At 43.4% G+C, this 16059-nt stretch overlaps 3 protein-coding genes across 4 annotated transcripts; 2 read left to right on the top strand and 1 right to left on the bottom strand.

Moving 5' to 3' along the window:
- The first annotated feature begins 356 nt into the window (after positions 1–356).
- On the top strand, positions 357–7621 carry stt3a (STT3 oligosaccharyltransferase complex catalytic subunit A). Of its 2 annotated transcripts, XM_076019905.1 has the most exons (18): positions 357–501; positions 1258–1370; positions 1455–1515; positions 1617–1738; positions 1977–2122; positions 2497–2587; positions 2682–2788; positions 2880–3044; positions 3940–4120; positions 4199–4354; positions 5245–5336; positions 5431–5586; positions 5820–6008; positions 6134–6250; positions 6329–6431; positions 6544–6732; positions 6854–6969; positions 7298–7621. In XM_076019905.1, exons 2-18 carry the CDS (start codon positions 1283–1285, stop codon positions 7334–7336), a joined length of 2118 nt encoding a protein of 705 aa, XP_075876020.1. In that variant the 5' UTR covers positions 357–501; positions 1258–1282; the 3' UTR covers positions 7337–7621. The 2 variants fall into 2 exon arrangements, with proteins under 2 accessions (XP_075876020.1, XP_075876019.1); XM_076019904.1 differs by lacking the exons at positions 357–501; positions 6544–6732; positions 6854–6969; positions 7298–7621 and adding an exon at positions 1152–1175 and having other exon boundaries at positions 6329–6485.
- On the bottom strand, positions 7407–11072 carry LOC142884368 (uncharacterized). The gene is made up of 7 exons (XM_076019906.1): positions 10757–11072; positions 10369–10439; positions 9529–10250; positions 9100–9430; positions 8949–9009; positions 8549–8822; positions 7407–8443 (listed from the first exon to the last, which is right to left on the bottom strand). The coding sequence occupies exons 2-7, from the start codon at positions 10402–10404 to the stop codon at positions 8188–8190; spliced, it is 1680 nt and encodes a 559-aa protein (XP_075876021.1). The 5' UTR covers positions 10405–10439; positions 10757–11072; the 3' UTR covers positions 7407–8187.
- A 1391-nt stretch (positions 11073–12463) lies between these two features.
- Positions 12464–15769, top strand: thap12a (THAP domain containing 12a). Its single transcript, XM_076019902.1, has 5 exons — positions 12464–12665; positions 13186–13303; positions 13463–13555; positions 13656–13689; positions 13823–15769. The coding sequence occupies exons 1-5, from the start codon at positions 12580–12582 to the stop codon at positions 15628–15630; spliced, it is 2139 nt and encodes a 712-aa protein (XP_075876017.1). The 5' UTR covers positions 12464–12579; the 3' UTR covers positions 15631–15769.
- Positions 15770–16059: the final 290 nt, after the last annotated feature.

Here is a 16059-nt window from a genome sequence, read left to right as displayed (position 1 = left end):
GCAGTCTTATCTGCTGCTATTACAGTTTTAAATGGAATGCTTTATGAAACGAAAACTCGGGCAAAGAATCATTAATTAGGGCTCGCCTTTCAAGTTACACCATGATATGAGAAAAAAAAAAACGGAATGTAACTTGGTGACATTTTCTGTTTTAGTTGTTAAACGGTCAGGATTAGCAAATGTTAAATCGACACCATTCTCACATAAAAATAAGCATTTTGTGTTTTTGACAAAACAATCAAATTGGAGAGGGGGGAAAAGCGTATGAGGGCGACACGTTTTCTCATTCTAAGGACACGTCACTACACAGTGCGGAACACCCACAGGAAGGTACGAACCCCAAATTAGAATGGCAGGTGACGAGCCAATCAGAATCAAGTTGATTTCTTCGTTTGTCCCGTTTTACCAATAAATCCACTCTGTGGCCTGCTTTGGGCGGGACTAGGTCACAGCCAAGGTTGTGTGAGACTGGTGGCGTCCCGAGCGGCAGGAACAGAGCGGGTGAGTGTCGTTATAATATACGTTATTAGACTCTTTGTTTTGTTAATGTGTTGACTTTTAATGCAACATTGCTGTTCAGCAGCCATTCGTTAAAGGTGACGCTGCTATATTATGACGTTATGCACACAGCGCGTCTTTATGGTGTTTATTTTACAGCACTTAGCACGTTAGCATTGGAAGCTAGCCTTTAAAATACTTTTAAATGAGCGCAGTATCAACACTAGTCGACTAAACGCTTTCCTGTCCACTTATTTAGAGCTCCAACGCCGTACCGTAACTCTAATTGTAGTACGTTTTGTTTTATAGACCACTAGATGCGCCGCTCATTGTCTTTGCTCTATGTAGTTGCAAAGATTGCTCTAGTGGCAGTATGAACCTCCATCTGTAGAGACAACTCGTTATCCCAAGCCATGGCAGGTAAACTTTGAGCGTGCTGTGTTTTTGAAAGAGTGCAAAAATATCAATGGACGGGCGCAAATTCCTGCAGACGATTCCCACCTTTCATCACTTCCTGATTCTCCACTCCTCCGCGTAGTGCGTGGCCGTATCTGGTTGGACTGGCGGCGAAGGTTGACTTTGACAGTTTTCTCTGTCTGGTATCCCTTTTACCCTGAACTTCTAGCGGATCCATGTGTTTTTGTTTTTTTTTTGTGAATTTGCTGAAGATTTTTTTTGTTGATCTTAAAAGTCTGTTAACTTGCTCCAGAGTTCACAGTGCAGACGTCCTGAGTTTCACAGTTGTTTTGCCTGCACTAGGTGAGCTGTGTCTAACCCTGCCAACATGACCAAAATGGGCTTCCTGCGTTTGTCCTACGAGAAGCAGGACACGCTGCTGAAGCTGCTCATCCTCTCTATGGCCGCTGTCCTCTGTAAGTCTCCCGCTTTCTGACGTCACTACCACCCTCCCAATTTCTCTCATGTGTTGATTTAATGTTTGTCCAACTCTTCCTCAGCCTTCTCCACCAGACTTTTTTCCGTTTTGAGGTTCGAAAGTGTTATCCACGAGTTTGATCCGTGAGTGCCGACCCTGTTCCTTTCTTTGCTTTCAACCAATGTGATTGGACGCATTCACAAGCGGCTGTTTCTCACCTCTTTAATCTTTATCCAACGTGCAGATACTTCAACTACCGCACCACTCGTTTCCTGGCAGAAGAAGGATTTTATAAGTTTCATAACTGGTTTGATGACAGAGCTTGGTATCCACTGGGCAGAATTATTGGAGGCACGATTTACCCAGGTGGGCTGTTATGATTTTCTAATATATGCAGCACAGCTTGCTTATATTAGGTTCGTGCTTAATGCTCGGTTCAGTAATGATATGTGAAATACTTCATCTCACTACTGAATTCCCTTTGGGATGAATAAAGTATTAGTCAGGCTGTCTGTCTTCATTGTGTTTTACAGTTGAGTTTGAAATTGTCACTGTGTTTTTTCTTGACAAGCACTAATTGAGCCTCTGTGTTTTGTCTTCCCAGGATTGATGATCACCTCTGCTGTCCTTTACCACGTTTTACACTTTTTCCACATTACCATTGACATCCGTAATGTTTGCGTCTTCCTGGCTCCCCTGTTTTCGTCTTTCACTGCCATAGTGACTTACCACTTCACCAAGGAGTTGAAGGTAAAACGCTTAACAAGGTGCAAACGTGTTGTGTTAAGTGCTGCAAGGCTTTTGCTTTGCAGGGAAAATTCATAAACAATTGCACTTTCAATTATTTGTAGTACTCTCCCATTATTTTCTATCAGCTCAACTATTATTAACAGTGTTCACTAAACTTGCGTTGTATTGTCACTTGGTTGTTTTAATTGATTTCTGGATTGAACATTTAAAGCCCTGCAGTGCCTCAGTGTCAGAGGTCTGCACTGTGTCTACTAATCAGTTTAAATGTGTGAAAACCAGTGAAATGCTCATTAAGAAACTGTAAATGTGATGTGTCATGTGAACTTGTGTATAATTAATGTCATATTACAGCTGAATATGTCTGTGTTTGCAAGGATGCAGGTGCCGGACTCCTGGCTGCTGCCATGATTGCAGTGGTGCCTGGTTACATCTCTCGTTCTGTTGCTGGCTCCTATGACAATGAGGGTATGCATGCTGCTGCAATGCATTGACCTATGTATTGTTGTTATTAATTGCTCTAAAAGATTGTAATGGAATCCCTCTGTGTTATTCCTGCCAGGTATTGCCATCTTCTGCATGCTGTTAACTTACTACATGTGGATTAAAGCTGTGAAAACGGGGTCAGTGTACTGGTCATCGATTTGTGCGTTGGCCTACTTTTACATGGTAAGTTGGTGTGAACTGAGTTTCTTCTGCCCTGCTCAATGTTTTCTTGATGTCTGAAGGTACATTTGTTTGTTGGTTTTTTTTTTTCTAGGTGTCCTCTTGGGGCGGCTACGTGTTCCTCATCAACCTCATCCCCCTTCACGTTCTGGTTCTGATGCTGACGGGCCGATTCTCTCACCGCATCTATGTGGCATACTGCACAGTCTACTGCCTGGGCACCATCCTGTCCATGCAGATTTCCTTTGTTGGTTTCCAGGTAAGATGGTAAAAGTGTTTGATCACATTAATCATTCTGGTTTTGGGACACTACGAGACAAGTGTTTGGACGAGGGAGGTTAATTCTTGATTAATGCATTGATTGCTAGCTGATAACCTTGATGAAGTGGAATTTTCTCTGAGAATCTAACATCTGACAAAACCTCTAAATACTTCTTATAATACACAAAAGGACCATGATGTTCCTCAATAACATTTATTTAACTGTTTGAGATTCATTGCAATGCAATGGCATCTTTGTATGAGGAATAGGATGTGAGTCAGTGCCATGAAATGTACAGTGAGGGGAACCTGCATTTTGCTTATGTATGATTTTAAAGAGCTCCCACACAAAACTGCATTTTACTTGTTTGACCCAACCAGCTCCTGGATGTTTGTTTGATATTATTATTATTGGCTATATATTCGTCATATGAGCCGGCAGTACATGACCAAGTGACGTAATGTCCGAGCTTTGCTGACGCGGATTGGCTGATACTTTCACTGCACTGCAAATGTGTTGGGGGGGGGGGGGGAAATTAACTTGATTTGAATAATAATAATAATAAAATTTATTTCTCAACAGAAAATTCTCATTAAGCGTCCTAATTAAACAAAAAGCAATTTGAAAGAAAAACTCACCCATCCAAATCTGGTGTGTTGGGGCTCAAAGGCAACAGCGCCCCCATGTGACCATCTTGATTAACCTCCCATTGACACCACACAGAAGAACTGCCTTTCAATTAATTTCTAATTGTTTAAATTAATTTAGCAAGTTATTGAGATTCCTCACTAATCAATTAATGGTTACCGTCCCTGGCCTGATCGTCAAAGAGACGAGCGGACAAACAATTTTTCTGCCACACTATTTACCTGTGTCTGTTTTCTCTTGCCAGCCAGTGCAGTCCTCGGAGCACATGGCAGCCTTTGGTGTGTTTGGCTTGTGCCAGATCCATGCGTTCGTCGACTACCTGCGCAGCAAACTCAACGCTCAGCAATTTGAAGTTCTCTTCAAGAGCGTCATCTCTCTGGTGGGCATCGTCCTGTTGTCTGCGGGTGCCGTCCTCATGCTGACCGGTAAGAGGGTCGTCAAGTTGTTTTCTTTTTCCTGCCCTTGCTGAGTGCAGATACTGATCAGTTGTGCATAATCCTTAGGGAAGATTTCTCCATGGACTGGGCGTTTCTACTCTCTGCTGGATCCGTCGTATGCCAAGAACAACATCCCCATCATTGCCTCAGTCTCTGAGCACCAGCCCACCACCTGGTCCTCGTACTACTTTGACCTTCAGCTGCTGGTCTTCATGTTTCCAGGCAAGTGTACATTTCCGGGGGATGGGCACACATGTGATGATCTCGCACTCTTTGCGGTGGACGTTGACGACAACATGAATTGTCTTGTTGTAAAACGGTAACGAGGCGAACTCACTGTACATGAAGTACAACAAGCGGGAGAAATTGTGATGGTGATCTTGTCGCACACCACACGCTAAGAATTAAGCTACTACTCCTTTTTTTTAAATAAAAGTTTGTGGGATACAGTCAGACCTCATGTTGAGTCTCGCCTTGTGTTTGGGAGTTTGAAATTTGAATTAGAATTTTTCATTGTGCTCTTAGAAGGAGGTCTCCAGTGGTCCTAGAAGGTTCCATTACAGTGTCTGTAGGAAAAGACAGGTGGAGAAGGAATCGTAAAGTTAAATATGATTATTAAGTTTTAAGTTTGATGAATGACCGTAGATGTATTGCAGATGTGCTAATTAAATACTTAAACATCAGTTAGAGATTTGTCGCCCACGTCAGCAGTGTTGTTTGCAGCAGTGATTTTCTTGCATATTATCTGAAGCATTTCAACCCCATTTTTCCTGGATGCCAATCTGCACAGTTTCTCTTCATTACTTTGCAGCTCAAAGAACTCTTGTCTCTTTTCCACATTATTTACCTTCATGTTAAAACGTACAGGAACAAGCCAGGTTAAACCATATATACAATAAATAGTGAGCACAATAATTGAACGTTGATGTTCAGTTTTTCCTCACCCTGGCTGAGGGTCTGAGGCCAGTTGCATATGCACAGAATGCAGAGCCCTCTGAGGCAAAAAGCTGGTGTGGTCTTGGGCTTGATTGACTTTGACTTGTTTGCTTTAAATTTGGCCCAGCATTCAGTGTGGAGTTTGTACTTCTTAGCTCTGCCTTTTTTAATTACAGTTGGTCTTTACTACTGCTTCAACAACCTGTCGGATGCGAGGATATTCATCATCATGTATGGAGTCACCAGCATGTACTTCTCAGCTGTCATGGTACGTCCCCTTTTTCAAGCCACAGACTCACCAAAAGCTCTTGTGTTCTGTCAATGCGACGCGTCAACACGCTGTCTCTTTGCTCCCTCCTCAGGTCCGACTGATGTTGGTTCTGGCTCCAGTCATGTGCATTCTGTCGGGGATCGGTGTGTCCCAGGTCCTCACCACTTACATGAAGAACTTGGACGTGAGCCGGCCAGACAAGAAAAGCAAGAAGCAGCAGGACTCCACCTACCCCATCAAAAATGAGGTAGGAGCCCAGCAAAGCTGCTCTGAGCATTGCTTATTTGGCGTGAACTCGACATGTAGGACACAAATGCAACCTTTTTTTTTTGAAGAAGAAGAAGAAGAACACAATACCTTTTTCTGTCTTTCTTGTTTTCCTTGGTCAAGAGTTATCCTGGAATTCAGTGCAACTTATGAAAACATGCTCCTAGACTCATGCTGAATCCTGAGACGTTTTGGTCCTTGCATTCCTCCCAGGTTGCCAGTGGGATGATCCTGGTCATGGCCTTCTTCCTTATTACGTACACCTTCCACTCCACGTGGGTGACCAGTGAGGCCTACTCCTCTCCCTCCATTGTCTTGTCAGCCAGAGGTGGAGACGGGAGCCGCATCATATTTGATGATTTCAGGGAAGCTTATTACTGGCTCCGTCACAACACCCCTGAGGTCAGTCACCCTAATGTCATCAAAAAATCACCCCGGTTCTAACAATTCCTGTTCAAGAGGGAATTGTTTTAATTTTATGTTAACGTGCGTCACTTTTATGCCTTTTCCTTATTTTGTGTCCGTAGGATGCCAAAGTCATGTCGTGGTGGGATTACGGATATCAGATAACGGCAATGGCAAATCGAACCATTCTTGTGGATAACAACACATGGAACAATACACACATCTCCAGAGTTGGGCAGGTGAGCTGACTTAAGCTTTGTAGTAATGATGTCAGTGCACTTCTTCCAGTGCTGACTGTGTTGTCGACTCTCCTGTAGGCCATGGCGTCCACAGAGGAGAGGGCCTATGAGATCATGAGAGAGCTGGATGTCAGCTACGTCCTCGTTATCTTTGGTGGATTGACGGGCTACTCCTCTGATGGCAAGTCCCCACCTTTAGTTTGACAGAAGTAGAAAAATCCCTTGGGGTTTTTTTTTTTTCACTTTGTGAACGTTTATTGCATTTGTTTGATGGCCATCCCTCTGAATCGCAGATATCAATAAATTTCTGTGGATGGTTCGTATCGGAGGGAGCACCGACACGGGCAGACACATCAAAGAGCACGACTACTACACCCCCACCGGAGAGTTCCGAGTTGACCGGGAAGGCTCGCCCGTCCTCCTCAACTGTCTCATGTACAAGATGTGCTACTACCGCTTCGGCCAGGTCTACACAGAGGCCAGTGAGTAACTCCGTGGTGCATATGTGTATATATATCCGCATGTGTCAGCTGAGTGTTGGACAGTAACAACTTTTAGTCCACTTTTTTTTTTTTAACAATTCTATTGATGTTTGGCCCGCAGAGCGTCCACCTGGTTATGACAGAGTAAGGAATGCTGAGATTGGAAACAAAGACTTTGAGCTGGATGTGTTGGAAGAGGCCTACACCACAGAGCACTGGCTGGTTAGGATATACAAGGTACCATGGCTATTTCCATTTTATTTTTGTTGTTGGTACAGTGCGGCGCATCCATTAGCGTAGTGACTTTTAATCAGTTATTCCATTATAGTTTGTAACTGCAATGACATGTATCATAACAATATTGAATTTTACAATTGCAAGCAAAAGCAGATCAAAAGTTGAAATCAATGTTATGATTAAATCATTCAATTATTTCAAAATGATAGTACATAAAATGCTTTTTAGGAGGACTCTAGTCGTTAAGTGAAGAAGGGAAACAAGGCTCAAATAACTGGCCACCTCTATTCTAAGGCTTGTCTAAACATGACTTGTGTTCTGTTTTTAGGTGAAAGATCTGGACAACCGGGGACTTTCAAGGACATAAAAATCCCCAGGAACGAATTTAGCCTTTGGCACGCGGCACTGAATGCCTTCCCCTGTGGTCAGAAGATGAGTTTAAGAATACTTTTTATACTTTTGTTTAGGGGAGGAAAATTGGATCGAAGAGATTTTTTTTTTTAATTTGTTGTAATTAAATGCGTCACCTGGGATCAGAGAGAGATCTCAAAACATCTCGCCTGATATCAATTCACTAAGAAACAGGCAAAAGTTCATTTGAGAGGGTTATGGGTTTTTACAATGTCATCAAATAAAACGATGCTGAACATGTCACTTGTGTCTTCTTGTTCCATCAAAATGAATGAGGACAGTGTGGTCACATCACTGGGTCATGGCTTATCTGTGCAAGGGAGTATGGTTCAGGAGGTTGTGTGACATTATCTTTAAGTGTTAAGATATGTGAAGAGTGAGCGGTGTTACATTTGTCTACAGTGCAACCAAGATTTAAAAAGAAGGTTTAAAGGACATCCTTCAAGTTATCTTACCTGGGACAGCCCGACCGTAGCAGGGCCCAAACCAGACTTGTACTAATTATAGCATTAAGAGTGATTCACTGAATCACTAACCAGACAACAAACCAGCACAACTGAGCAGTTTAGTGTTGTGTAGCATTTATATAAAAGTTATTTAACACAATCAATCTTATTAAGGCAACTGTTGGTGGTGATTGTCCATATAACAGAAAAACAGAAGTAGTGTCAACACCAGATTTTAAAACATTTAAATATTTGGATTAGTAAAATTATTTTTATGATAAAAGTACAAGTACAAGTACATCCTCTTACATTCCACGTAACATTTGTTTTTCTATGCATATATTGCATTAAAAAAAAGCCTTCAGTGGTCAGGCAGATCCTCCGCAAGTGCGGGATTCTTTCTGTATATGTAGGCATTTGGGTCGTCATCCAGCTTGACCAGCTCTGCCAGGGACGTCACGCAGGGATCGTGGTCGAGCAGCATTGTTGGCAGGTGGGAAGATTTGCGTTCGATGCGGCAGGAGCGACGAACCGGAGTCAAAAACTTGAGATCTTTAATGTTGCTCTTTCTCTTGGACACACTTGTGCTCGCTTCTCCTTCGATGGTCTTTCTGACACTGAACAAAAGAACACGAGGAAATGCTGAGTGAGAATTTTTTTCTTCCCTTTTCTTTCTGAATTGTAATTTCAATTAGGTAACATTAGACAAAGTTGCAAGTTACCTTTGCAGATATGGTGTGGTCTTTACATTGTACTTGACCACACAGGCACTCTGCTGTGGCGTACTCTCCATCACGTCTTCGACTTTGCTTTGCACCGTCTCGTCCTCCGTCTCGTCCTCCGTCTCGTCCTCATCACTTGCTTCTTCCTTTTGTTCAACCTGCAGTTGATCGCTTCCATCCTTTGGCTTTTTGTTCTCAGTCTGCTCTCCGTCATCTTCATCCTCTGCTTTGCCCTCTCCTTTATCAGAGCACACGTCCGTCATCTCCAGAGGTTCTAAGGGTCACAAAGAACAAAAAAGGGCTCAAACTCCTCATATTACCAATATACCCCTGTACTCCATCAGGCGTGTGTGTATTGCATTAAGAAAAGGAAAGAAAAAAAACAAACTGTCAAAGTTACCATCTAGGTTCCCTGAGGGGGTCTCCATGGCGTCCAATGCATCACAAAGGTTCACTATAATCTGTCAAAATAATGATAAAAAGGATTAGAACAAAGTTTACATACAAGCGTACATGACTCATATACATCAAGCATAACCTGGTTTCCTCACATCATCAATTTCTTCTTGTGGTTCAACGGGCTGATCTGCATCAGAGTTTTCCAGCAGGTCCAAGGTGGTGTTCATGATGGCTGGAGTCTGGCTTGTTGTCGTGACTGCTGCCTCCTGTTTTTGTGCACATTGATGAGGAGGAGGAGGAGCAGCACTACTGTCTGGCTCTTGTGCTGCCAGACGAGGATGAGTAGTGTGCCGTTCAGCCGGCTGAGGCAGTGGCCTCGGCTCAGGTCTGGGCTTTGCAGAGACTTTGGAGGGTGCCGTCGTTGCCATGGCTGGCCTCTTCAGAGTCTTGCCCTTGGAAGCCAGCCATCCTGCCAGTTTAGCTCTGAAGAAAAAAGGGCAACATATTTAAAACATCAATGACATTCAGTATTACGGGAAAAAAAAAAAGGTGCAGAATAACCAAACTCTAACAAGCCATACCTGCGTTCCTCGGCCGTTTCCATGGTCAATCTGTACTCACTCAGGCTGCTGGAGGCAGGTTTGTTGACCTTCTCCGCCCTGAGAGTGCTTGGTTTGGAGTTTTCATTGGAGGTCGCCTTTTTAGAGTTCCTGGGGACGGTGTTGCTTATTTTTGAATGAACAGGTCTGGTAGGAGGGCGAGCTGGAAAACATTGAGCTGGAGGACGGCCGGTGACAGCAGACCTGGCAACCTGTGCAGGTTTTTGTACAGCTCTGCTCCGAGCAGCGGCAGCAGGAACAGATGTGGATTGGGCGTCATGCTTGACGTTGGGGATCTTTGCTTTGATTGTTGACGGTTTTGTTTCTGCACTGCATGCCGTGGTGCTCGTCTTCCAAATTGCTCCGATTTTTGACTGGACAACTTTGCCCTTGTACACGCCAAGTTTCGATGGGGCAGTTGCAGGCGGCGCCGGAACTTCTTCAATTATTTTGTTGTCTTTTCCAGCTTGTTCACCAAGGACGGTCCGACTGCGTGCCGGCTGTTTCCCAGTAGCGGCAGCTTCTCGTCCATCTTTTATGAACGACTTCACCCTTTTCTGAGTCTCGGTGGCAAAACGAGCGTCGCTCTTTGACAAGGTTCCCTCCTTGCTGCTGGTTTTCAACTGAAAAGGAGCCGCCGGCTGTTTGTCGCGTTTGACCACGGGCCTTCTTTCGAATACTGGACGATCATTTTCCTTGTTGGTCTGAAACAATATAGGGGGCGTGAATTGATGTTGATAGGGTAACTTTAAAAAAAACCCAACAACACAAAGATGAGAACATGTAGAGGATACTCATTAGAACGCGTTTACACGAACTCACTTTGCGATTCCGTCTGGAAACTGCCACGCTGTCCATTGTCAAAACAGCCTCGGATAAATCGGTGGTGAATCCTGCAAGACATTATCGATAGACCAACACGAGGATCAGGACTGATTCTTGTCTGTCGCGATGACCGAATGGTGTCCCTCCAAAACACCCAGCTGCAATCTATGGTCGTTCGTTATTTATTTTTTTTATTTTAACAATTTGTCTAAATGAAGTCCATAAGAATATTTCTACTCAATAATTAAACGTCGACCTGCTCCGGCTGGTGAACGTTAGCGGGGCGTTCACTGTCAAACTGCAGTGGCAGTGTAGCCACGTCAAGACAAGGCTGATACAAAGTCGTATTTAGGAAATAAAAACAAAAGAATGAACTATTACTTACACGTTTGCAGTTGCTCTTACAGACAGACCAGTCTCGCGCGACACCACTGCGCAGCGTTGTTGGACGCACGTCTTTTTGACTTACTGCGGGAAAACGAAGCCGATTCAAGCCGCGAATGGAGGGCTGCGATTGGCCAAGCAAGTCTCGCGAGATTGAAGAGTTCACGAATAACAAGGAACGCGATGATGTGTGAAACTCAAACTCATTCGCGGTTACTCTCGTGTCAGTTGCAACGTTCAAATCCAACATTCCACTGTTACTGGTCGACGCAAATAGCCACACGCCCAGTGACTACAAATCAGGTCAATTTTTTGGGTAGTAAAAGAAGCAAAAACCACAATTAGTACGATCCCAGGGTTAAACGTGAGAGTATTTTCTGTCGAATGACGATACTTTGGAAAGACGACCACAACTGCACATGTATGTTTGTTACCTCACTAATGAGTGGCTGATCAAATAGAGCAAGCCAGTAATTCACCTGCGAAATATTGTCGGTAATAACTTCACTGTTTGCTATAAACCGCAGCTTACTTTGGACAGTTTTGTCATTGGGTCATCAAACTGTTTTCAGTTATTGATGATATATATATATGTGTGTGTGTGTGTGTGTGTGTGTGTGTAACGGTGTTATTAAATTGTATTTGTTCAATTATGTTAAACTTGGTTGGGCCATGGCTCTTTATATTTAATTTTAATTTTGTTTTGTATTTTATTTTGAAGTTAGCGCTTTGCATTCTGAGCGAGTTATGGTTTGTGTCCCATTCTGTTACAGGTATGTTGTGTGTAACTTGAAGAATGTTAATTCTTGGTTTTGCAGTGTATAAAAATGGAGCTTTAGAGAATGAATGTTATGTAGCTATTATTTAAATTGCTGAATGTAATTTTCTGTATTTTCATATTTTGTTTTAAAGGAAAATGTATTTTATTTTTAGTATTATTTGTATTGTAAAAATAAAACCACTATACGATCACTACCTCAGTACAGAGGAAGCCCATGAAACAGGAGGTGACCAGGTTTCACTGAGCGAGTTATGGTTTGTGTCCCATTCTGTTACAGAGAATAAACCCACACTCTGCTGCTCCACACCTGACTTCTGCAAGTCTTCATGAAACAGCGAGCAGGACAGAATGGGAGAGGTCAAATATATTTTTCCTCTTTCCACTCCTCCCTCCAACTCCTATTATTGTTATGATGATACTTTTTTTAACGCTCAGTTTTGGATGGCATTTTTGGTATTGCCGCAAATTATTATTATTATTATTATTATTATTATTATTATTATTATTATTATTATTATTATTATTATAGTCTCACAAAACTCTTTCGTCAATATAATTCGTGGTAATTTATAATACCAACAGTGCAGAGGCAGGCTGTTTTTTCCCTGCTCTTAAAGATTCAACTTTTGAAAACACTGCTGAGAATTGTGGGAAAGCACCGCGCGGTTTTAAACACCAGACGTCTAGAAATTGCGTTGCACTTCAAGTTAGATGAGACTATTTCACGAAGAAAAGAAGTTTCTTTCCAAATAAAATATAGTTTAACGCAAAATGTCAAACAACATCACCACGGTTTGTCCGTAAATGGTCACGCATTAGTTCTAGTTGAATTTTAACCCAACAGTCCCTACACGATTACAATCCTGACAAAAAAAACAAATATATTCCCTATGTAATGACAAATAGACTTTTATTTTGAAAGGAAGGTCAAGGAAGTAATCAGGCTGTCTGATTATTTTAACGGTATCACTACTTAATAGCAAACTACACGCGATCTGAGTGAATATTTTGTTACGAATGCCGGTTTGTGTTGATTGATTATAATGCAGAATCGTTGTGTTGTACCGAAGTGTACCAGTGGTAAATACAGCCTCCACCCACTGTTCAGGTTTCCGCTTGATGCAGAAAGGTAATCACACGTTCATGCTAATAGTAAAGCTAAAGCTAAATGAAGGTCTGCAGCTACTTATGTCAGTTTTGATTTTGTATTGTTTCACTGTGGGGTAAAACACGAAACTAGCTATTTTGCACAATCGTCTGTGTTATGTTGAACTGTCTGAGACTGGCCAGACATGTCGTTATGTAGCACTGTGCACTAAACCGAGTGTCTTCTTCAATCGGGACATCATTTGCAACCGTTTGTCCTCTTTGCAACTCTAAATCGTGAAAAGGCTTAGTTGCACATGTTTGTGGATGTCTCTCTCGCTGAGGTCAGCAATTCCATTTCTCTTCTTAAAAATTTGAAACTCATCCATCCATGCATCAATCAGGTGTTTTCCCCTTTGGTTCTGCATATTAAATGTAGCTGCTGGCAGACGAGCATCATCAAAATCGTTACATTTAAAAGCTGACGTGAAAGAAAATGCTTCACGCAACACATGGCTGCATGGTCTCACTGTACAGACACATTGAAACGTTTCCCTTTTCAGCTCAAAGAAATGGATTGAAAAATGCCAGAGAGCAGACCTGTTGGACACGCCAGCAGAGCACCTGCACAGACACTACAGACTCTGTGGGAAACATTTCGAGGAGTCTTCAATCCATTGTGTGAGTTGTTTCATTATATTCTATGCTTTGTTTTGGACAAAGTTAATAAAAGCAGTGCATGGTATTGCAAATTCTAGGATGAATGAAAAACATTTTGATGAAGACTCAGTAATAGTGTACAGCTAACTGAAATTGACTTGAATGTTTTTTGATTTCCAGGATACTGTGGGTACAGTGCTGAAGGACGATGCCATACCCACGGTCTTTGATGCTCAACCAGAAAATCAGACACTCAAGCGCAGTAAAGATACGGTGGGTAAAAAAAAAAAAATCTTAGCTGGTTTAATCGTGTAAAATAAATATGCTCTTTGATTTCAGTAGTTTTACATTTTTGATTTTCCCTTTCTTGTAGACCAAAGATGATAAAGACAGCAAAGGAAGAAAAAGTAAGCCCACACTCAGTACCATACGTACATGCATGCTATATGGCAGGAGAGAAATTAAGTTTTGTCCACCTACATTCCAAGATGTGTGCAACATTTATTCTTAACCTTGCAAGTGTTTCTATTTCTCCCGTAGAAATGAAAAAGACAGAGACGGCTAAAGAAGATGCTCAGCCACCTACAGAGGAAGAGGAGTACAAAGATTACCTTAAATCCTTATTTGAAGCCATTTTGCTATTTGGAGAGCAAAGCATTCCTCTGACAGGTCCTGGTGATAGTAAACAAGACGGTCTTGGGGAAAGCAACTTCCAGGCTTTGCTAGAGTACCAGGTTAGCTGTGGAAACCAAGTCCTTAAGAAGAGGTTTGAAGCAAAGAAGGAATATTGCTCCCATGCCCTGCTCCAACAGTTGATCCAAGCGCTCGAGAAAAGCATTTGCAGAAAGTTGATAGAGGAAGTTAAAGAAAACGGCTTTTTCTCTCTGCTCACCGATGACTTGGTGAGGATTTCAGGAGAGTGGTATCTACCAGTCTTTCTGCGCTACGTGGACCAGCTGAAGAGCCTGCAGGAAAGGTTTGTTGGATTCTATCCATTTAATGGAGACGGAGACGCCTTAGCAGAAAACATGCTGTCGGACATGACAGAGAAGTGGGGCTTGGACATGGGGAAGTGCAGAGGCCAAGCCCACTCCTGCTCTGGGACACAGTCGAATGAGATCAAGAAATTAGCTATGAAGGTAAATGAGACGTACCCACTGGCAGTGCTCACCCTGAGATCCACGTGCACCTTGAACCTGCATTTAGCAAAAGGTGCAAATCTGTCGGGGGTCCAGCTCGTCCTGTCAACCCTGAGGAGGATCGAGTCGTTCTTCAGCCTCTCCCCACTTCTGCACTCGGAGCTGGAACACGCCATCTCGGTCTTCTTCCCAGACAAAGAGGAAAAAGTGAAGGAGCTGAATGAGATCTGCCGGAGCAACTGGACGAGCCAAAATGATGCGTTCGACGTGGCCGTGGAGATCCTGGAGGCGCTGCTCCTCTGCTTGGACAGCGTGCACGATAACGAGGACATAAGGTGGAGCGATGAGGTCACGCAGAGCGCGTACGAAATCTCCAAGGCGCTGACCGACTTTGAGTTTGTGATGTCGCTGGTCGTGCTGAAAAACACTCTGATGCTAACGAGAGCTTTCGGTAAGAACCTGCAAGGGAGCGCAGCGGACCTCCACTCTGCCGCCGGCAGTCTGAAGGCCGTCTTGCACTCTTTGAAAGAAATGCACGACCACATCGAGGTGTACCACGAGTTCTGGAACGACGAGGCCGTCAACCTGGCGGCCGCCTTGGACGTCACCGTCAAGGCGCCTCGTTCCTTCTTGAGACGGCGCCAGTCGGAGTCGGGCGCCGTCCGACCCGACGCTTACTTCAGGGATCATCTCTCCGTCCCTTTCGTCAGCCACGTCATCCAGGAAATGGATGAACTGTTCTGCGAGGACCACCTGAAAGCGCTGAGGTGCCTGTCGCTCGTCCCCGCGGTCATAGAGCAGCTGAAGCCCACCGAGCCCGACCAAGAGAGCGCGCAAGTGTTCAAGGACGACATCCCCAACACGGAGGGCCTGTCTGCGGAGCTGCACTGCTGGCAGGTCAAGTGGGGCAAGAAGGTGAAAGGAGAGGCGGCGCCCACCACACTGCTGCAGACCACACAGCTGCCCGACATGAAGTTCTTCCCAAACACACATGCCATTTTGAAGTTGGTTAGCATCCTGCCCGTGTTGACCCTGGAGAGGGACTCTAATTTGGCCTACCAACGCTATCAAATGTTCATGAAAAACACGCCCGATGAATTCAAGTCCAAAAACCTTGCCGTCCTGAACATCAACTATGACGTGAGTTACGATCTCGATGCGTTGGTGGACGGCTACATGCTGGAACACGCAGGGACGGAGGAGTGGTGATCCAATTTCACTGACAGGCAGATGATTTTTTTTTCATTCAGTTGTCTAATCTTGAGGAGAGTTAAACCTTTGTTTTTGCTTCAATTGTTTGGAACCTGTTGAAATTTCAATGCTGTTTTTTTTGTTTGTTTGTTTGTTTGTTTTTTTTAATAAAAAAAAAAAAAAAGCACTTGAATTTGAATTTAAAAAAATGGAATGTGTTTTTTTTTGTTTATTTTGTTTGTTTAAAAATATGTTCGTAATCTTGGTTCTAGCGGTTCCTGGTCTTAATGCTGCATACTTGCAAAGACAGATGTGTCCAATGGTTAACCTGAAATCTTTGCATGAACTTTAACCTGCTGTTTATCAGGCAGTCAGTTGGTTCTAAAACAGCAATAAGGTGGTGGTGGTGGGTGGCGCTGTACTACTGGCTGGAGCCACGTGTAAGAA

The sequence above is a fragment of the Nelusetta ayraudi genome, unplaced genomic scaffold (genome assembly GCF_046127955.1).
Source record: "Nelusetta ayraudi isolate G7.1 ecotype Tasmania unplaced genomic scaffold, CSIRO-AGI_Nayr_v1 ptg000011l, whole genome shotgun sequence".
NCBI lineage: Eukaryota > Metazoa > Chordata > Actinopteri > Tetraodontiformes > Monacanthidae > Nelusetta > Nelusetta ayraudi.
Note: the sequence above shows the minus strand (reverse complement) of the source record. Positions and strands in the feature narration are given on the sequence as shown.